The 22454-nt window shown below is 38.7% G+C and overlaps 1 protein-coding gene across 1 annotated transcript in view; it reads left to right on the top strand.

The window, feature by feature from the left end:
* The window catches only part of LOC122812984 (E3 ubiquitin-protein ligase rnf213-alpha-like), a 1982151-nt gene that overhangs the window by 1054416 nt on the left and 905281 nt on the right, over window positions 1-22454 (top strand). The window contains 2 exon segments of the mRNA XM_044085079.1: window positions 5004-5137; window positions 17716-17885. Of these exon segments, the coding sequence (XP_043941014.1) occupies window positions 5004-5137; window positions 17716-17885 (304 nt within the window).

Genomic DNA, 22454 nt, shown 5'->3' with positions numbered 1-22454 from the left:
AAAAACTAAACACATTTTCAGAACACCCCATCCCCTATTAACTTAGAACAAGCACACTAAACTATGTACATTTTCAAAGAAGTTTAACCTTCCATATAGGAACAATTGCCCTGAATTCACAGCTGAACGTACAGGCATTATCTATTTTAAATTTTTTTACCCATGCTAAAGTGCATGTTGGAGCCTGTGTTCCCACGTACATTGGTTGCTGTGTTCTTTTCTTATCTCTGTTCCCATCCCATATGTGAGAAATTGCTTGTATGCTTTCAGGAAACATTAACTTTTAGCTCTCTAAGAAAAAGTATACTGGCTACCATTAAATAAAACTAAATTATGCACTGTTTTATTAAATTCATTAAAATATTAAGGCTGCTGGGTGAGATCAGACAGGAGGCCCCGTGGACTGTGATGTTTGCAGATGACATTGTGATCTGTAGTGAGAGTAGGAATCAGGTTGAGGAGACTCTGGAGAGGTGGAGATATACTTTAGAGGGCAGAGGAATGAAGGTCAGCAGGGCTAAGACAGAATATATGTGTGTAAATGAGAGGGAGGGTAGAGGAATGGTGAGGATGCAGGGAGTAGAGTTGGTAAAGGTGGACGAGTTTAAGTACTTGGGATCAACAGTTCAGAGTAATGGTGAATGTGGAAGAGAGGTGAAGAAGAGTACAGGCAGGGTGGAATGGGTGGAGAAGAGTGTCAGGAGTGATTTGTGACAGATGGGTACCAGTAAGAGTGAAAGGGAAGGTCTACAAGAGGGTAGTGAGACCAGCTATGTTATATGGGTTGGAGACAGTGGCATTGACAAAAAGGCAGGAGTCAGAGCTGGATGTGGCAGAGTTAAAGATGTTAAGATTTGCACTCAGTGTGACTAGGATGGATAGGATTAGGAATCAGTATATTAGAGGGTCAGCTCATGTTGGACAGTTTGGAGACAAAGCAAGAGAGAGATGAGATTACGTTGGTTTGGACATGTGCTGAGGAGGGATGATGGGTATATTGGGAAAAAGATGCTAAGGATGGAGCTGCCAAGTAAGAGGAAAAGAAGAAGGCCTAAGATAAGGTTTATGGATGTGGTGAGAGAGGACATGCAGGTGGTTGGTGTGATAGAGCAAGATGCAGAGGATAGGAAGAAATGGAAAGAGATCCCTAATGGGAAAAGCCGAAAGATGATGAATGAATGATTAAGGCTGCTGGGGAGGTTATCTCTTATTCACTTCCCATAGTATTAAACTTTATTTTTCACTGTACTGTTTGCAATTGTATCTTTAAATGTTGCATTTCCTTCAGTAAAGAATGCTTGGAACTCTCAAGATTAGTTGCTTGCACATGCAGAAGTATCATTTCCATGATAATGAGAAAAAAAAAAGCTAACAACTTTGCAGATATTTGAAGGAATCTTTGTAAATTTCACTCAGAACAGAATATACAAAATTCCACTGTCCAGCTATCTTCAGTTGCAGACATCTTGTCTCCCTCTTAGAGTATTTACTAATGGAAAAAAAAAAGCAAAGCAATATCTTTGCAGATGCATGAAACTTAGCAATTTTTCATGGCTTTCATTATTTTTGTCATGTTTTTCAGGCCCATTTTTTAGCAAAAAAATTGATTATAGCTTAAGACTAGGACATTAATGTAGACATCCATATTTTCTTAATTCTTCTTGTAGTATAATCAGTACACTTTTACACCCCATCCCTCTCTCCGGCAGCCCGAGATCACAACATTAAATCACCTTAAACTTGCTTCTGTCCCACCTTTTTCTAACAACTAAAAAAAGTTCTTGTGTACTGGACCTTTAACATATTCAACCGTCACTGAAAAGACCACCCCCCACATGCATACACATGCAAATACATTTACAGTATCCAGATTTGTAGTGTACTTGCTGAATTCGTATGGTAGGAATAAATGTTTATTTTCTATGCAGTTATGAAATAATTGAGTATCTCTCTTACTAACACTTGAGGAAGTATGTTGATGTGTTATTGGATATCTTGAGCAATGTGTGATACTCCTAATTTAAATCTCACATTCATTACTGTGACACTGATTTTGTTACAGACTGTCTAGGTATGTGCATGGAATTTATTCAAATTATTTGTTAAAAGATATAAAACAGAACTTACAGTATTTTATTGATTTAGATAACCCCCCACCCTTAACCCCCCACCTAGACTCTTAACCCAACTATACTACCTCCACTACTAACCACAGTCAGAATTAGCTAGTTGTCTTTACATACTTTAAAATCTTGTCTGATGACTTTGTTACTAATATTATAAACGACAAGAAACTATCTTAACTTGCAACATTTACTGTATATACTGTTGATAATCAATATCTTGTTATTGTATTAAAGCCAACAACCTGTAATGTTGTTTACTGTTGCTGCAACTTTGTATCTCTATTTATTATGTGCATGATGTGGAGCTTTTCTCCCTGGGAATCCGCTGAAAAGGACCTGTGTCCAGTCGGAATTTCCCGGTAAACAAATGTAAGTAAATAAATAAATAGTTGTGGGTCCTTTGGGGAAGTTTACATCATGCTTTGTTATCCCTGGTAACAAGAGATAGTGTTCTTTTTTTCCCTCTTGGTACTGCTTGTTTCTTAAGAAATGCCGTACTATTAAAGGGGATCTTCTACACCCATCTGAATTACTAACATTTCCGGCACATAGGACTTTGGTTTAATGTGCCATCAAGAAAAGCCTGACACAACATGAATGCACAACCCCCCCTTATACTATAGTACACTGTCAGCATTAGAACATTAATGCAATTGACTTGTGAAGTTAACATTATCTGTGATCATATGTGCTAGGACCATTATTTGTATTATTTGTCATTGATTTTTATTTACATCATTGTCATATGCATCAGTTCATGTTTTCTCACTGTTAGCAGGGGCATGTGCAGCTGTTATCAAGCCACGTGTACTTCGTTTTCCTGTAGCCCACGTGGCACTGTTGGAACATATAGGATACCATACCTTCATTTTGAGAAAAAGAAAATTGCCTTATCTGCAGTCCCCCCACCACCACCACCATTTAATGTATGTCATGACCACCTTACTTATCTCTTAAGCCTCCTTGCCATACATTGTAACCAGCAGTCATATGTTTGTAACATTTATAGTTCATAAGTGAGTACTAGGCTAATGGCTCTGGTGGGCCTTTTAAGCCTAGCTATAATAACCAATTTGAGTCATCCCAAAATATTTACCCAAGTTGTTTAGTTGTTATTTCCTATTACTTGATCCTAATTGCCTAGGTAAGTGCTGGATATATATACCCATGAATATTTAAAAGTGGGCGCTACAACACACATTTATGGACTGTCTCTGTCGATCAGGAGCATAGGAACCAGTCCTGAGATAAATTTTCTCTTTCCCATCCATTGGTTAAGGTTGTTTTTGAATAGGGTCATTGATGAGTTTTTCTTTTGCGTGAATGGGAAACCTTTTCCAAAGCAGGGATATTCTTTGAGAGCCATACATGTCCCACCAAATTTTGGGGAAGAAATTCAGGCCTGTCAACTGGGTATTTCTGGTACCATTCATCCTTCTGATGTGTAGGAGATCTATCAGTACTGGATCAAAAAATGCCTTAAAAGCCTGACACAGGTTGCCACTCAACAATCTGTAACAGACTGAATAAAGTGACAGGTTTTTGAGGTGACATGCATTGTTCATATGGTTTAGATCATGTATTTTCTTTGTGAGGAACCTCTGCAAGCTTTTCAGTTGCTGCCTGTGTCTAACAAGATATATACTGAAGGGGTATAATATTTATTTTTGGGTCTAATGAGAGCAGAGTACAGTGGAACAATGACATCTCTTGATTTGGATGCCATACCTTTACTTATTGGTTGTGCATATAGAAAGATTTCCTTACAGTTGCGGACATATAATGGTCAACTGTTAGGTCCTTGCCCATGTATGTTCTAGCAGTGTATTGTCAGTTTTTTGGCCCCTGAGGTTGGCCTGCTTTCCAAAGAATGCTATTATTTATTTTTTGGCATTTAGCTTTTGGCCATGGCTCTGGGACAGGTTATTTTTTGAGGCAAGTTTTCTTGGAAGATATTTAGTCTTTTAGGGATTCTATGACTAAGCCACATTTGCATTCATCCACAAACTTGGTCAGCCAGAGGCTATTTATGTTGGCTTTGACTTCTGAGAAATAGATGCCACGAGGGGGTGGCCCCAACCCCAACCCCATCCCCTACAGAACTCTGCTAGTGAATGATCTTTTGTGAAGGTGGCATCCCCTATCCTAACGTCTTATGTCCTGTCTATGAGCCAGTTTGTGATCCAGTAGACATATGGATCTATTACTATATTGTTGAACATTTCCACTATGTCTGAGTGGAATATTGTGTTGAATGCTTTAGCTATGTCAAGTTAGGCAGTGTGTGTATAGTGTTCCCTTCTTCCATTGCTTTAGTCACCCTCTCAAAGAAGTCAGCCAAGTTGGGTAAGCAGGACATAGCTTTGGTGAAACGAAACTGGGTTTGGTCCACTGTTTGAAGATTCCCTGTGTCATTTTTATTAATTCTATGATTAATATTTTCATGACTTTACATAAAAGGTTCATCAGACTTATGGGTCTGTAGATCCCTAGGTCAGTGGACAATCCCACCTTGTGTCCCAACTGTAGCAGTTCTCCATTTGCTTCCCACAAAGCCTGCTTGGAGGCTGAGTTTGAATAATGTAGTCAGTGGACTAGCTAGGTCATGTTTCACGCCATTCAGAAGAAATCCTGGGATATTATCAGGTCAGCAGCCCCCAGCTAATTGCACTGGAATGTCATAAACATATTTTTAATCTTCCATGAAAGAATTTTTTAATGTTTTTTCATTATTTTCAGATGTCTGCTGTAACTATGCTGCACCCCTTACACCAGGGTGGCAAGTAGTGCTATATCTATATGACTGATTCAGATAATTTTGTACTTTTACTTACTTATTAAGCCATATGCTGTATCTGTCTCTCTTTTTATTGACAGCAAAGAAATGCCAGAAATTGAAGTTAAGCATAACCTAAAGCTTGGAGATGAGAAGAGTTTTTGTTCTGCCCCGTTCAGTTGGCTTTTGAAGCAGTACATCGATGGTTTGTGGGATGAAGCTCAGTTTTTGGAAGGTTGGTTGTGGTACAACATTAGATTCTGCCAGTTATTTAAAAAATGTGTACACATGTGCTGACTGTTTCATTACAACAACAGTATGCTGCAGCAGTGGTGGTAAAAAGTGTTGGATTTGGCGACAAAAGACAAATGTTACTGTACTTTGAGAAATAGCAGTCTTTAAGTTTATGAACTGTCATGAAAACCAGTGAGGTGATTGTATATATTAGCAGTTTAAGGTTAAATACTGAAAAATAATGCAAGATTGCACACACTGCAAAGTTATATTTGAGAAGTTAAATGCATCCTTATCATTTTGGTGGTTTTCAATATTTTTGTCCAGTATTTTCAGCAGTCTCTTTGTATAGGTTCATAGAAGTTTACTAGGCTAATGGCCCTAGAGCCCTTAAAAGCTTAGCCATATTTATCCTGAGTTGCCCTAATTGTCAGTAGTTAGGTGAGTGAAGTTTGCAGAGATAAGGGTCTATGGTAGTTAATAATGACTTTGTCCAGGAGGGACATGGGCGCCATCCCAGGAATGAATTTGTTGTGACACATCCATTGATCTAGGCTTTATTTGAAGAAGGTCAGGGAGGGGCTCTGTTTCATGTGAATTGGAAGCTTGTTCCAGAGAAGTGGCAGTCTCTGAGAGATATGTCTATCTCTCCAGCATGACCTGTTCATGTCAGAGGCTAGGTTAAGATCCCTGGAGCGAGCGAGTGACCCTCATGCAATTTGATTTACGAATGTGTAGCATTTCTATGAGGGCTTGGTCAGAGACTGCCCTGCAAGCCAGGCACACATCAGCCCTTAGCAACATGTAGGAGACAGAATACAGTGACAAGGCTTTCAGTATATGGTCTCTCAAGTTGTTGCAGGTGTCTGGTGAGGTACATGCAAAAGGGAACATTGAACTCAATTACTGGTCTGATGAGGGCCGAGTATAATGGAATTATAACATCCTTTGATCTAGATAAGATGCCTTTACTTATAAGATGTGCCTCATAGAAGGATTTCCTTACTGATGTGGATATGTGGTGGTCAAAGTTCAGCTGCTACCAACCTGAGTACCCAGATCATGCACCACTGGTTCTACACTTAGGGGATGTTGTCTTTAATGTAATTACCAGGGATGTCAGCTCTCCCAAAGGGAATAATAATGCGTATTTTTGCATTTAGCTTTAATCCATAGCTTTGGCACCAATCATTTGTCTGTGTTAACCCTATCTGCTTAATGTTAACATCACTGGGGGACTCAGCGATTGCTCCCAATTTGCAGTCGTCAGCGAAATTGGTCAGCCTCAGGCCATCCATGTTTGCCTGGACTTCAAAGAAATAAAATCTGAATAGTAAGGGGCCAAGCACAGAACCCTGTGGTACGCCACTGGTCTTTTGCTAGAGATGAAGTCATCCACTTTTGCAGTATTTGGCCTGTCGGTGAGCCAATTGGCTACCCATCTGATAATCTAGGGTTAATGCCCAGTTGGGAAAGTTTCTGTATAATACCTGCTTGAAGGATTGTGTCAGATGTCTTGGCTAGGTCAAGATAGGCGATATACACTCTTTCCCTCTACCAGGGCTTTGGTGACTTTCTCAAAGCAGTCAACCATGTTTAACAGGCATAATCTACCTTTTACAAATCTGAACTGGGTTAGGTCTAGAGTTTGGAGATTACCTATGTTCTTGTTAATAAAGTTCATAATGATTCTTTCCATGACCTTGCAGACAAGGCTAGTCAGGCTTATAGGCCTATAATTCCCAGGGTTGGTTGATGCTCCCCTCTTTGTGCAGAGGGATTACTGTTCCTGTCCTCCATTCCACCAGAACATTGCCAGTTCACAGGCTATGGTTAAACAGGGATCCAAGTAGGTCATATTTTAAGTTGTTTAAAAGGCAACCTTGGATGTTGTCTGGTCCATTGATGACATGTTTTTGGCCTTGGAGACCAGTGAGATGACCTGCTGTCTTGAGATAATAGGCTGAGGAATGTTGGCAGGTATTTATTGAGGATGACTGGAGGGAATGGGTGGTGAAGTCTGCTCCAAATCTGCCAGCTAGCAGGTTAGCTATTACCTCCGGTTGAGTATGGGCGGTGCCATCCACAACAAGTTCAGTAGACATAGTTAAAGAATGCCTTGTGATTATTCTTAGCTAGGGAGGCTATTTTTGCTTCATAATTAGCTTTGGAGGACTTGACAAGATCTCTAATTTGTATGTTTAAGCTAGAGAGGGATTTTTCCTCTGTTTGAGCCCGTATGATCTGACATTATAAATATACATTCATTAAATTTTTATGTTTACGAAATGTGTTTTATTTAATTTTTAATATGTTTATTTATTAGTTTGGTAACTGGTTAGGTGGACTGGGTCAAAACTCTTTTCAGCCACCACCCAAACCATGCAACAAAGACATACAAATATAAATAGACGAGGGAAGATATAGCAGTGCAATTATTTTAATACAATGTACAATTGTGTCTCAGTGATACAGCAGATAGCATTGTCACTTCACAGCAAGAGGTTCTGTGTTTCGATTCTCAGCTCGGGTCCCTTCTGTGCATAGTCTGCATGTCCTCCCCATGTTTGTGTGTGTTTCCTCCGAGTGCTTCAGTTTCCTCCAGTATTCTAAAGGCATGCAGAAAGTGGATTAGACACTCTAAATTGGCTGTAGATGTGAGTGTTTGGGTGTGGTATAGAATAACAACCATGGCAGAGTAAGCCATCTGGCGGTGTGAACCTTAGCTCTAGATGATTGTCACTGTTGAAGTGACACCCCGGCCCCATGTGGAAAAATGTGAAAAAGGGGTTGTTGATGGATAGCTGGATAGATGGATGGTACAATTATTGGAAGATGATAATACAAGTTTTAAGTTAACAAAACAAAAAATGCTCCCAAAAATAAATCAAAAAGTCTAAAATGCTGAAAGACATACAAAAATAAGTTCAAAAGCAAATCAAGCAGTCACTTTTGTCTGATGAAGTCTCTCTGTAGAGATGAAAATGTGTACAAAGTGATGAAGTATATTAAATTTATTTATTTTATAATACTTTACACAGTATGGTCTTATTTTTACACAGGTTTTAAGTTTTTTTTGCCTCATCTGTATTACCACCTGTCCCACCTGGCTTTCGGCTGAACATTTGTTTCACTGTTCTGTGTGACCCAGCAGCCCATATCCTCTGGGATAAGAAGGCCTTTCCAAATAATAACAACATGCCACTAGTAATACCCCTTTGGAAGCAGTGCTGTGGAGGTACCGCAGTGTAAGAGAGCTTTTGAAATGTGGTTCACCCGAGAGTGTGCTTATTAGACGCAAATTACTGTTTCCAAACAGCAAACTCAGAACCAAACTCACACTACTCAGCTGTAGAACGAACTCTCAGAAGTGCCCACCAACCCTTGATCAGAAAACACAGATTCTGCCTAAAAAATGAATTGAACACACAAAGACAAAGACAAGAAAGACGCAGTCATAATCTCATAGGAAGTCCATCACACTTATTTGAACCATGAAAGTGCAGTTCCAGATATACAAATTACTGTCTTCAGAGATATCTTGAGTACAGCTAAGGAGGAATGTCTGACTATTCTGAATACATGGTTGACTACCTAACTGATTACTATAAGCAATAGGGTGACTATAGAAAATCCCAATTGACGAGCTAAAACAGTGAGTGCAAAGTACACACCGAATAACAAACTGGAAAAAAAGCCAAGAAACATAAAAATGTTTGTAAAGCTAGAAAGTGGCATGTAAAAACAGTTGTGACGTATGCACTATGGTAAATATGCAAATTACCCCAAAGGATAATATGTGTTACAGCTATCATCTAATAATAAAGAGGGAGTTTAGGCTACGCTTTTCTTCTAAAACTTCATCAGGATGGCTATGGAATCCTAAAGGAAAAGAGTTCATTCTACAGCGGAGTAGTGTGAGTTTGGTTCTGAGTTTGCTCTTTGGAAACAGTAATCTGCGTCTAATAAGGGCACTCTTGGGTGCACCACATTTCAAAAGCTCTGTTACACTGTGGTACCACTGCAGCACTGCTTCCAAAGGGGTATTAATAGTGGCATTTTTTCCTCTCTGCTGGGAGGCTTATACCCCATCCCCTGAAGGCTGCTTCAACGATCCAAATAATAACAACATCTAACTTTTCATGCAGTGAGAGACATCGTTGCTGATGAGTTTTTGAAAATATGTAATAACCCTGCCTCCTGCAAATTTGGGTCGTAATATTCCCTTTATGTGCACCATATGGCCTCAGTTCCCCTCATACTACTGTACTGACCCTGGCTACTCCATGCCGCACTATAATTCCATAATTCTGGGATCCTACTGTCCTTGCCTTCACCAAACATCAGTCCTAGTGTAGGAGTTCTTTACGCTGCCACTACTTGCTAACCCTTTCCATAAGGGATTGTGGGGCCAGACCTTAAGGTGTATCTACCATTGCCTTCCACTCATCTAGGTTATATTTGAAGAGGAGGTCTGTTCCAAAGGAGATTAATTCTTTAGGAGAGATATGTAGCCCACCAACAGGTTCTTTTTATTTTGTGATGGAGGTTTAGGTCTCTTGTACAGGTTTTAGTGGTGCTAACAGTTTTGTCAACATGTAAGTTTTTGCTTAGGGTGGGGTCATTTGACGTCTTTAGGCCAGGCATAGGTCAGCACTACACGAGTCTATATGAAATGGAGAAGAGAAAGAGAGTGAGAGCTTTAAAGCATTCTGCATAGGTCATGGAACTTTGGCTTTTGATTTTCTTAATGAGGAAACACTGGAGTTTTTCATGTTAGGTCATGTGTCTGTACAGGTGCATGCATGGAATGGGGGATCTCTCAGAGAGTTATGTTTGTGGAGCCGGGAGGCATCATTCTAATGTCTATCAGTCAAAGCCTGTACTTTAGGAAGTGGTGAGTGCATTGATGTCAGAGAAATCATTGCTTCTGCCTATTTGTAATCTAAGTGGATGACCTGTGAGACTTCTCTTCTGCATCAAAGACTGCACAGTCACGCTTCCCCTTGGATAGGAATACTGGCCATCTGTTGCTTTGTTCTGTTCTCCTCCGCAAAGTTGTCCCTAGAGAATTTTGTATATCTGTGCTGTTTACGTAGCATTCAGATTGCCATTAAATTGTGATTTAATGAGAATTATCTGTTGTGATTTAATGAGAATTATCTGTTATACCTTAAAGCAGCAAGGCATAACCTAGTACTGTCAAGACTTGATTAGAGAAGGGTGTTTCTAAGATATGAGATTGGGGAGAGAGTGGCTGTTTGCAACAAGGTGTTTGTTTGCTTAGCTAGAAGGTGAAGGCAACAGCTTGTTGCATCAAAATGCCCTACTAAGGACTGAGCAGCTTTATAAGTTCAAAGTAAGGATAATGGTTTTATATGAGACTGGGATAGTGTCATACCTCTCAACGTCGTAGCACAAGAAATCTGGACAAAGCCTAAAATAATGGGGGGGGACAAAGGCCCCAAAAATGGACAGATTTTAAATATTACACAAACTTAGAAAGTTGCTAAAATAAGGGGGTTTGAGTTAGCTGCATTTTTCTGAAGGATATCAAGTCTGAAACTTAAAAGCATCTCATTATTTAGTGACTACAATCCTCAGTCATTTTCCAGAAAACTATAAATTTTATATGGAACAGACCAAAAATATGAAGCAAAAATATATACAGTCAAGATGTATGGCATAGTGACCATTAGGTCCATAGTCAAAGTTGAATGTCAGTTACTTGCATCTCTGGAGTGCAGTGACACAAACCTAAAAGGATTGGTTGTCTTTAGTATGCATGCATTCTTTTTCTTTTTTTGTGCCCAGAACCACACCAACCAAGCTAGCAATCTTATTGGTGTTTCTCTCTCTGCTGTATGCTTCTGCATAGCCCTTTCATGACTCATCTGTATTTCTTAGGATGGATGAGAAGGCACCAAAGAGGGAAGATGATGTCATACTGCAAGTATTTCTGTCATACTACAGCTATTTCCTTGGCTTACAGTGGTATTACACCCCACCCCCACTGATCTTGACTGTAAAGGCTCTGGATGATAAATTGGCTTTGGCATTCATCCATGCCTGCTTTTGTCATGTGTTGTGCATGCAGTTTTATATGTAGATGTACAAGTAGATTATTTTTAATTTTGTCAGTAGTTTTGAGGTTTGCTTAATAGCAAAGTTTTGTTAGGCAGTTTTTAAGCAGTATTATCATAGCTACCAACCTTTTACCTCAAAGATTAGAGACAAACCCAAAATAAATAGGGCATAAATCAGGGACACTTTCTGAGTGTTGGAAGCTTTCACTTTGATCATTAATGGAATAACAAGGTTTGCACTGATGTACCTTTTTTAGGCAAGGTCTTGAAAACAACATTACCGTTGTGAAATTAACCAATCAGAAGAAAATAAGGGTCATGCTGCTAAATGCTAGGAGCTTAAACCAAAAACTGCACTAACTGGAAGCACTTCTATCACTAGAAGATGTAGATGTCTGTGTAGTCACAGAAACCTGGTTTACGGCTGCAGAGAGTACCATGGTCCTGTAAGGCTACAATGCCTTCCACACCTTTAGACTGCAAAATGAACGTGTGAAAACCAAAGGAGGTGGTGTTTCAGTTTATATTAGAGATAAATTCGCCTCACGTATAGTTAGACTGGACAACTCCTTGGAGTTAGTCCAGGTCCAGGTTACGGTGGGTAAGACCTCCATTCACGACCTAACCAGTTGTAGATCCCCCTACATGGGTCATGAACACCCATGAAGCCTACTTAATCAAACTGAAGACAATCCAAATTTTACTGAACACATTGGTTATGGGGGATTTCAATTATCCCACCATTAACTGGGAAAACTACTGTAGCCCAAACTCACTAGCACAAAAGATCCTTGACTTGTGAATTCACATGCCCTGGAGCAAATTGTCCATACCCCAATAAGAGGAACAAACATTCTAGATCTGGTCCTCACCAACATGTCAAATAGGTGCACTACTGCCAACTGTCGGATCCTCATTAGTTAAAACTGACCACAAATCAGTCATCTTCGAACTGACACTAACACCAGAACTCACAAAGGGTGAAATCAGACTAACAAACTTCATCAAGGCAAACCATACATTCCTAGGTGAAGGTATAAATGCATTCCAAACCCCACCCCAAGCTAAAAATGGTAACTATGCCAAAACTTATACTAAAGCCCTGTACAATCACTTGCCTAAGTGTATAAACTCAGTTGTACCACATAGGATCAAAGCCAGAGCTCTAAGTAAAATCAAGCTGCCATGGTGGACTTCCAGCATCAACAAACTGTATAATAAATGCAAAAGGCTGCTGTCCAAGAAAACAAAGACAAGGACCCAACAATGGAAAAGCACCCTCCTCAGCCTCAACAAGCAAGTAAGACAACTTGTCAAATCCTCCAAGAGCTCCTTTGAGAGAAACCTAACAAGTACTGCCAGGGATAACCATAAGGCCTTTTACAGCTATGTACGTAACCTAAAGGGTAGGACACAAGCATGTACAGAACTGGTGGCCAATGGTATCACATACACTGACCGCACAGAGATAGCAAACCTAGTTTGGTGAAACTTTCACTCCCTTATCACCTCCCATCTTACAACAAACCCTCCCCACCTTACATATCTGAAGAGGAGGTCCTCAAAGCCCTGACAAAGGCAAAGAACATGGCCTCTATGGGACCAGACTGTATCCCAGGCTGTCTTCTACACAGGCTAAAACATGAACTAACATCACCACTAAGTACCCTTTTCAGTCATAGCCTAAACACAGGCTTTGTTCCTGCAGAATGGAGAACAGCTACAGTTATTCCCCTCCACAAAGGTGGCCTAGCAACAGACCCAGGGAATTACAGACCCATAAGCTTGACCAGCCTTATCTCTAAGGCCATGGAACATATCAATATGGACCTTATAAATAAAGACATAGGTGACCTCCAAACCCTGGATCCTACCCAATTCTGCTTTGTGAAGGGCAGATCCTGCCTGTTAAATCTGCTGGATTTCTTTGAAAGTGTGACCAAGACCATTGATGATGGAAAATCTGTGCATACAGCATACCTCGACTTGGCAAAGGCTTTCAACACAATCACACATACAGGCATTACCGATAAGCATAGTAAATGGAATGTAAACCCCTTCCTTGTAAGATGGGTTGCCAACTGGCTCACAAAGTGGACACGCAGTATCAAAGTGGGTAACTCCACATCAACCAGAAATCTGTTACCAGTGGGGTGCCACAGGGGTCAGTGCTGGGCCCCCTGTTGTTTGGTATATACTTGTCAGACTTTCATGTCAAAACTAAAGGGTTGTGGCTGACCAAGTTTGCAGATGACTGCAAACTAGGTGCAATAATTGAATCCCCAAATGATGTCATTATATTCAGGAGGGTCTCACACAGACCAACGACAGGTGTATTAGTCACTAGTCATTAGTCTCAAACTGAATGCAAGGAAATGCATCATCATTCCCTTCTGCACAAACGGTGTCCCTTTACACTATCAAATCAATAACAATACCCTAAGTACCCATGATGTGGTAAGGGACCTGAGATCAGAGGCTGACCGCAACCTTAACTTCGACCCCCACTTGTCTGCTGTTGTAAGGAAAGCTTTCCACGTACCTCACTTGATTAGTAAAAGCATTGCCTCAAAAGCAAAAAACTTGGCACTTATATGGCCCATAATTGAGTATAATGCTCCATTCAGTATATACTATACTAAGCACCTACAGCAATTAGAGAGACCTCAGTGGTTTGTAAGAAAGAAGATCAAGGGTCTCCAGTGTGTGCCTTACATGGACCGATTAAAATCCCTGTCACTATACTCCATATCATATAGACTTCTTAGGGGAGACTTATGCCTGGCCTGCAGAGCAACCCAAGACCCAAACCTAATGAATTTTAATGCATATCCTTAATCAAATGGGTCTAGGCCTACCTGTTCCAGGGACTTTAGTATGGCCTATGACTTAAATAAGACATGCTGGAGGGACAGATTTATCTCCCAGTGACTGCCACATCTTTGGAACAGGCTATCAATTCATGTGAAACTGAGCATCTCTATGACACTGTTCAAGAGGAGCCTGGATGAGTGGATGGGCCACCATAAATTCTTACCAGGGATAGTGCCCACAACCCTCCTGGACATGGGCAGTCATCACTAAATGCAATATTGGGTATTGATTAGTACTTATACGGTATCACATTGGGTTGAAACGGCCAGGCTTAAAATGACCTCTCGGTCGATAGCCTAGTAATCTCCTATTATCCTATGAATAAGAAGTCTTTAATTACAATATTTGGCAGTCTTTACATAGTATAATCAATGCTGTTCTGCCTCACGTCTGATATTTGGGGAGGGCTGAAACATATGTTTTAGCCTAAATTAGAGGCATCTGAGAAAAACTAAGAGGCTTGCCTTCTACATGACACATGCTGTAAAACAATGTGCAAGTCTTCAAATCCCCTGAGGCAGTTGCTTGTAAATCAGCATGCATGAGGCTTCTTATCAGACTAATTTTTAATTATAGTCAAGGATAACAATGGTCTTTAAGATTATTGGGATTCATCCGCCAATCCAGCCCACCCCACTCAACTGGCTTCTGATTGGCTTCTGAGATAATAATGTTAAAAAAGTGAGAGTGTATGTGTATGTATGTTCTGGTTTATTTAACCAAGTAGACATAACATTAAAAAAAAAAAAAACTCTAGTAAATAGTTTTTTTTTCTGACTATTTCTTCGCTTTTTTTTAAATTTTATATTGTACTTTGAACGTCAGTTACTTTTTTATTTATTTTTTATTAACCATATAGACATGCTAGTTCCAAATGGTGCAAACACACAGGCTTTTCTAAAGCACACGATTGACAGCTTCATAAAACAATAGAAATAATAGAGAAAGCAACTAAATATGATGTAGACATATAGTGTTTGTGTAAGTAGTACAGTAGTCTTTCAAATACAAGTACATCTTACACAAAGACAATGTAGTAGTTACACTAGCAGTGCTAGATAGACTTTATTTCAAATAACTTATATTTTTGTTGTTATATTTTATGATGATGCTTTTTCATAGTTCAAATATTGCGGAGCTTTTCTTTCTTGGTCTCCTTTTTTATGAGGCACTGTACCTCATAACTTACTCTAGTGACCAAACTGTAATAAAAATAAGCAAACAATGTACAGTAATAATAATACATTAAATATATATCAGCCTCCATATTTCATGGGAATCAGTTGAACAGCAGCAGAACTATGAAGATACATAGGTCTGTGATTGCTAGTAACGTAGAGGTATTCAGTATCCATAGTATGCTGATGAAACCTGTCTGCACATCTTCATTTCCTTGGTGACCATGCCTGATTTTACATTACCTGGATGAGTTCTTGGACTCCACACTTCAGCTGATGATGCATAGTCACTGGAAATTAAGCTGAGCAAAGGCAACTGATACCACTCCAACCCATTCTCCAGCCATCAGACTTTCTTTCTTTTCTGACGTTGTTGTTTTACAAGGAGAGTACATTGGTATTTGTCTGTTATATACATAGTCTATTCATGCTTTTCAGAAACAGGATGACAGTAAAAGCTTAGGTGTCAGCTGTTGCCAGGGCACATTATTTGCATTTCAAGAATATTGCTTTGGTCAGGCACTTGATTCTGTCATCAGACAGAACTAAATGATTCATGACCTAGTGGCCTCTTGTCTTGCCTGCTGTAATATCCTTTACCTTGGGCTTAGAGAGTAGGACTTGGTTCAACTGCAGCAGCTGCAGAATTCTGTGACCAAACTTTTGGCTAATGCTTCCATGCTTCACATGTATTACTTTGGACCTGTGGGCTCAGCGCTGTTTACCAGTTTTTGCTAAGTATGTCTTTAAGTTTTGTATGTTAACCTTCCAAGCCATACCCAGCCTTGATCCTGTTTCAAAGAGCTCCTCATGCCCTGTTTTCTGCTGAGGCCTCTGATACTGTCAGTTAAGGGTCTGAGAAGTTTTCCCAGAAACTACATAGAGATCTACAATAGTACACAGTCTTACCTTCCAGGTTCTGGTCATGTGGAGTACATTAACCTCACTGATATGAATGTGCAGTACCGAGACCTTCTTACAATGGTCTGTTAACGTCATCTCTTCAGGAAACTCTCTTTAAACCTACTAAGAGACTTTGCTTTTAGTTATCACAATTTATTTTAATTTTTTTTACTGTATTTGAAGAATTGTTTAGATGCTCAATAGGTGTCTTTCTTTTTTTTTGTTTGTTAACTTGTTTAATATAGAGTCGGTTGTGCTTATGCACCTAAATAAGTAACCCTTAATAATGAAGTTGATACACTTCAAGGTCATTTTTTTTTTCTGACTGGGTGTATTATTGACAAAACAGAGAGAATTGTACTGGTGATTGACTGTTAGTTCACCTAATGCTGCAATTACCTTTGAGCAGGTAGATGTGGAGTTAACATATGGAATAAAACATAGAAAAAATGTCTCGTTTTTAAGATGCAGTTTCATTGTAGATAGTTAATATCAGGCAGTGTTGTAAAATCTCAAATTCTTGCATATTAAGTTAACCTACTTACTACAACAGTTGTCCTTAGTTTTACTTCCCCTTTGATTTAACACAGTAACATGAACCCTGCAGCTCTGTCACACTACTTTATCCCTGTTCCATCCTTCTTTATCTCATCTTGTCAACCCTCAGTCACTGCCTGCCGTTTGTCCTACCTCCCTCTTCTCTTTGTGTCTCTCACACGTCTGCTCTTTTCTACTCCTCTCTCCTCCGCATGCCTCTCTCACAAATTCTCTATCTTCTCCCTATGGTATCCTTTCCTGCATCTGTTCTGTCTTGCCTCTTCTGATGTCTTCATACCTCTATATTTAATTATATGCTGCTATCCCTGCAGCATCTCATTCATTATGGCTATATCGTATCCAAAGCTCTGCTAAGCATAATTTCATTTTCCATCCGTGTTTTGACATTGTAAACTGCTTTTTGAACTAAATGTAGCATATTCTCGCATCTGTAAATATGTTTTTAGCACATCCATGTTTTGTTTATTTCTTAAGTTATCCTGTTCACCAGGGCTGTGCCTGCAAATGGTCCATTGAAAGTGGTACACTTCTCTGGTAAACAAATAAATAAATAAAAATAAATAAACATTGTAATGTACTCATTTCATTTCTTCAGCCTATTGTTGTTTAAAATAGTTTGATAGTTATTGGCCTTCTAAAAACTGTGATTGTAAAACATTGAAAAATATATTCAATGACATGTCTATAACATTTGTCTTATTGTATTTACTAATAATTCTTAGTGTTTATTTGACCTGTAGTATCACTAAAAATTAGCATTTTTTGTCTCAGATGGCATAACCCAGTCAACAAAGGCAAATAAGTAAACAAACCCTAGGCTTTTGGAAGTAATCTTTTTCTTTGAAAATCATAACTTTAGCTTGAATAATTTGTATAATACAGTAATTTGTATTCAGTGCTGTGGAAATATGTTTAAGTGATGTGATAGTGCAGTTTAATAAAACTTTTCTTTAAAGCATCTTTCTACTGTCTTAAAACAGCTGAAAATGACAAAGATAGAGCAAGGAGGTTTGCTGAATGTTTTGCCAATAGTGGACTGGGACAGCAGTGGAGGAAACTGGATCAGAAAACATCTGAACTCTACAGCTTGGAATACCTACGGGATTTCCTTCTTATGGCCATGAAGGTGTCTTCTTCTTCCCATTTACAGGTAAACATGTGTTTCATCTCTAACCTCAGTATTTCCAAGTAAGGTGAGAAACAAATAGTCAACAGTGCTGAAAAGCCCACAGAAATGTTGTTTCTTTCATGGTCTGTCTGGGTCATCTGATGTCTTAAGTAATGACATGGTAAGAGATTCTCAAGGTAAAAATGGAGATATGTCTCTCTGCTGGCACTGTCTTTTCTGTACTTTTTTCATAGTGAAAAGCTAAAAATGTTGAATTTATAACTAAATCTTCACAGTATTCCCGCTACTCTGAGATAGTGTGTACTACTCTGAGTTAGTGTGTACAAATAGCTTGGGTGTGGGGGCACAGCCTCCATGTTAGTTGATGCAGGTGACACTTGAAAGGTGTTAAAGAAAGTTTCACTAAATGTTATTCTAGCTGAAATTGCAGTGTACATTTGTACAGTTGAGGACCCACAGAATCGGGACTTGGGAGTTGCGATAGGAAACTGTGGATATGACTTAGTCTGCTAACTCTACTGCTGGTGTACTACGTATTTGTTTGGATCAGTGCAGGTGAATTGTTACAGATTTTCAGTGTTGCTCCCCAGTATTTGACTTCTTCCCAAAAAGGATTTACTTTAATTAAGCAGCAGACTAGCACAGTTTTTTTATTAAATATTTACATTTTTTAAACAGTGGTCTCGGTACACATACATTAATATAAAAAGAAAACAAACCATAGTAACACATTTCATTATTGTCATGCTATACATGTTTTCTTTTTAAAAAAAAAATTATCATCCGATCCAGTTTAATACCTCATTCTTCCCCTATGCATTCTTCTGCATTTACCTCTCCCAAAATTCCATTTATTTCTTTGTAATCTACTTCTTTAATTTTCTAAAGATCGCATCTCCATTTTTTTTCTATCTGTTCAGTATTCAGTACTTGAATTACAATTGGTTTAGATTTTGATTTTTCTAGTATTTTTTTTTTTTTTGCAACCAGGACTATTAAACGTAGTAAGGCCATACTTTTTTCTGGGAAATTCAGATCCTGTATCCCAGCTCAAATAATAATTTCCTTAGTTACAAGTTAAAACCATTTGTTCACCAAATATGTCTGACAAAGTACTCTTTAGGGAATTTTTAAAATCTGCCATCTCGTTACATTCCCAAAAAACATATTCACAATTTTTCCCATCACACCTCTTGCAATTGCTATCTACCCGAAGAAAAAAATATATAAAATCTGCATCTGCTGGGGGGTATAAAGAAAATGATACAGTTCTTAAGTAAAGTTGTGCAGTATTGTCTCTTCACAGGATCCTCTTCTGTGGTTCTTGTTGCAGGGCATCAGGGCACCGTTCTCACACAGTTTTCATGTTAGACTTACAAGGCTTCTGTGTGGAATCTGCATGTCCTCCCTGCAGTTGGGTGGGCGTTCGAAAGACATGCGTTAATGTGCATGCCTTCGTTGAAGGTTGAACGTCGAGCTGGCACCTCGGCGTTCGTGAAAATCTACTGCCAATCATTAACGGACCGGAGTTCCGCTGTGGCGACCCCTAAAAGACGAAAGACAACAACTTACAAGGCAGTGGTTGTTGATTAGGTTGCTTTTGTTTAGATTAGAATGATTTTCATCAACATTCTGACAATGACAAACATAAGCCACATTACCTTATTCCTTCTGTTTTTGTTTATTTTGATGATATTAAGCATTTTAATTCTGTCTTTATTTATTAAAGGTAGATGCTTGTGGCCTGAGAGGTCCACTGTAAGCATGGTTCACAGAAGGATGTTATGATTAGGGTACTGCTATTTCACACCAGATAAAGATGTGCTGCTTAATCACATCTTAAATGCTCATGGTTTCAGTTATTCTAGTTTTGATAGATTATGTTGAGAATATGTAAAATGTCATGAGTGATTTTGTTTAGATGAAGAACCATTTGTGTGATCTGGTTTATTTATATATATATATATATATATATATATATATATATATATGTATATATATATATATATATATATATATATATATATATAATATATATATATATATATATATTATGTACGTGTGTGTGTGTGTGTGTGTGTGTGTGTGTGTGTGTGTGTGTATATATATATATATATATGTATATGTGTGTATATATTTTATATATATATATAATATATGTGTGTGTGTGTGTGTGTGTGTGTGTGTGTGAGTGTGTGCTCCTTCAGAAGGGTAATAAGAGCATTGCTGCATTACTTTCAGTCATTTCTATTAAGGAGTATACACCATTTAAAATATATTGCAAAATCCACATATTTCTGCACTTTTTCTAAAACAACTTGCTCTATTAAAGTTTATTTTTATATCTGTTGCTATTCATCCACAGATGAAAAATGTTATTTTCCCTGTTTCTAGGTATGAAATGAAGGATTGTGTGTTGTGCTGTTTTTGCACCTGATATTTTATATATTATATTGTTAGATGTACCTTTAATTTGATTTATGCTATATTTACTGGGGCAGTTATTAGAAGGCATACTGGGCTATGTTTATATCCCTTCCGTCTTATTATAAAATCTTCATTGTTAACTTCAGCTTTAGAATTTCTGTTCTATTTGACTCAAATAATGAGAAAATATTTAATCATTTGGCTGAGAAAACAAAATAAAGTCCAGAGTTTGGCAAACAATGAATACTTCCAGTTAGAGTCTCAAAAACAAAATAAACCTGGGCAGTATTTCAGAATCAGAACAGTGTCAGAATTTCAGCGAAAGGAAGCAATTGCAGAAGATGTTCTTCATATTGATACCTGCTGCAGTAGCTTTAGTTATATGGGTTATATCCTGCCAAGAATATAACAGCTGGCCAACTTCCATAGCTTTAGGGCACCTTCAACATACCCAGTCTGTCTGGCAGCTTGAGCAAAGCTGACTAAAAAACAAGTTTGGGTGCCAGGCCCTTCAGAGCTTTACTGCTGCTGAAGAGTACTCTCCTCTGAGACTTTCAAGGATCAATGATTAGCTTCTGCTGTTCCTTTGCAGGGTAAAAATGTTCCCTTTGGGGAAAAACTAACGATACTTATTTGTTGTTTATTATTAATACTTTCTTCTTCTGGAAAGTTATTTTAAAGCTAGGCATTTATGGTTTAATGAACTGTTATAAGACAGTACTGTACTTTTAAATGGGAGCGCTCTTTTTTTCGTGCCAGTTTTCCCAGGGAAAAGGCCCCATTTTCTGCTTGACCATGGAAAAATCTGTCATACCCATGATCAAGCCTTCCAGCCACAAAAAAGAAAAAGTTAGGCAAATAACATGTACCACCCCAGCAGACTAGCTATTTGCCTCAGCCACAGGTGAGTGACTGTGCTGTGGCTATTAATAGTACCTCAGACCACTCATCTTTTACCTCGGATCCCTCTGGTTTAGCACCTACCTCCATTATGGACCACGGCTGTTAGGGTCCTCTCAGTGGGCAAGGGAGAGCCACTCTTGTGGGTCCTGGGAGAGGGAACAGGGAAGGTTTCCCCTATTGTGTCAGAATGTTGTACCCATCCCTGAGTAAGCTGTTGCCATTAGTAACACGGTTGGCCCCATTTTGTTTTGCCAAAAAGAAACAGAAAACCAAGCATGTATCTTCTTCTCTGTATTTCTCCTTAGGAGTAGTTTAGTTGATCTGACTCAGCATTTAATTGAGGCTATTGGTACTCCTTCTAAACTAGTCTCTGGTAAATGAAAGATGGATACCTCCTTTCCTGAACAGATTCAAGATTCTGAATCTAGACAGGATGTAGCAACAGATTCAGGGTTTTCTCCTCAGATTTAAGATTCCAACTGAGAGGAGAGTTCAGTTTCTAACTCTCCATTTGTACATGTGGGTGGGTGGGGTCCCTTTCTCTGAGGCTATTTCTAGAATGTGGTAGTGTTTTCAATGGAAGAACACTGAGGTTTCTCATTCCCACAGAAAATACTATGAGCTGTTCCAGAATGAATTTCCAGAACCTGCACCTATTCCTCCAGTTCTCTCAGCTTTGGAGGATGTGTGTGTTACTTCCTGCAGTTTTCATAACAGTCAGCTGGCTGCCTCTAAATTTTTTTAACACCTTTCTTGAATTATCATTTAAGACATGGGCAAACATACATTTATATAAAAGAAAACAAACCATATTAACATATTACCAGTTGCAAACATACGTCAGATATATTAATTTGTGTAATTATCATTAATCCAACATTACATAAATTTATCAATTCCTGCCCTCCCATAAACCTGACTCCTCCTACAAAATATTATTATGCATGTATTGTTCCTGCAGTTTCCATTTTTCTATGTAATTCGCACCTACTCTTTTCTAAAGATCTAACTTCCAGTTCTTTTATCCCTGTTACAATATTCAGTACTACAAATACAGTTGGTGTACACTTTGATTTTCATTTTCCAGTAATTGCTTTTTGGCAGCCACCAGAATTAAACTTAACAAGGCCTTACTATGTTTAGGCAGTTCAGATCCTGTATCCCAGCTCAAAAATAGTTTCCTTAGTTACACCCATTTGCTCACCCAATATTTCTGACAGAATGCTCTAGGGATGTTTTTTTAAAGTCTGCCAACTCATT

The sequence above is a fragment of the Protopterus annectens genome, chromosome 10.part0, assembly GCF_019279795.1.
Source record: "Protopterus annectens isolate FY-2018-M chromosome 10.part0, PAN1.0, whole genome shotgun sequence".
NCBI classification, from domain to species: Eukaryota; Metazoa; Chordata; order Ceratodontiformes; family Protopteridae; genus Protopterus; species Protopterus annectens.
The sequence above is the reverse complement of the archived record's forward strand: the minus strand, read 5'-3'. Positions and strand labels throughout refer to the sequence as shown.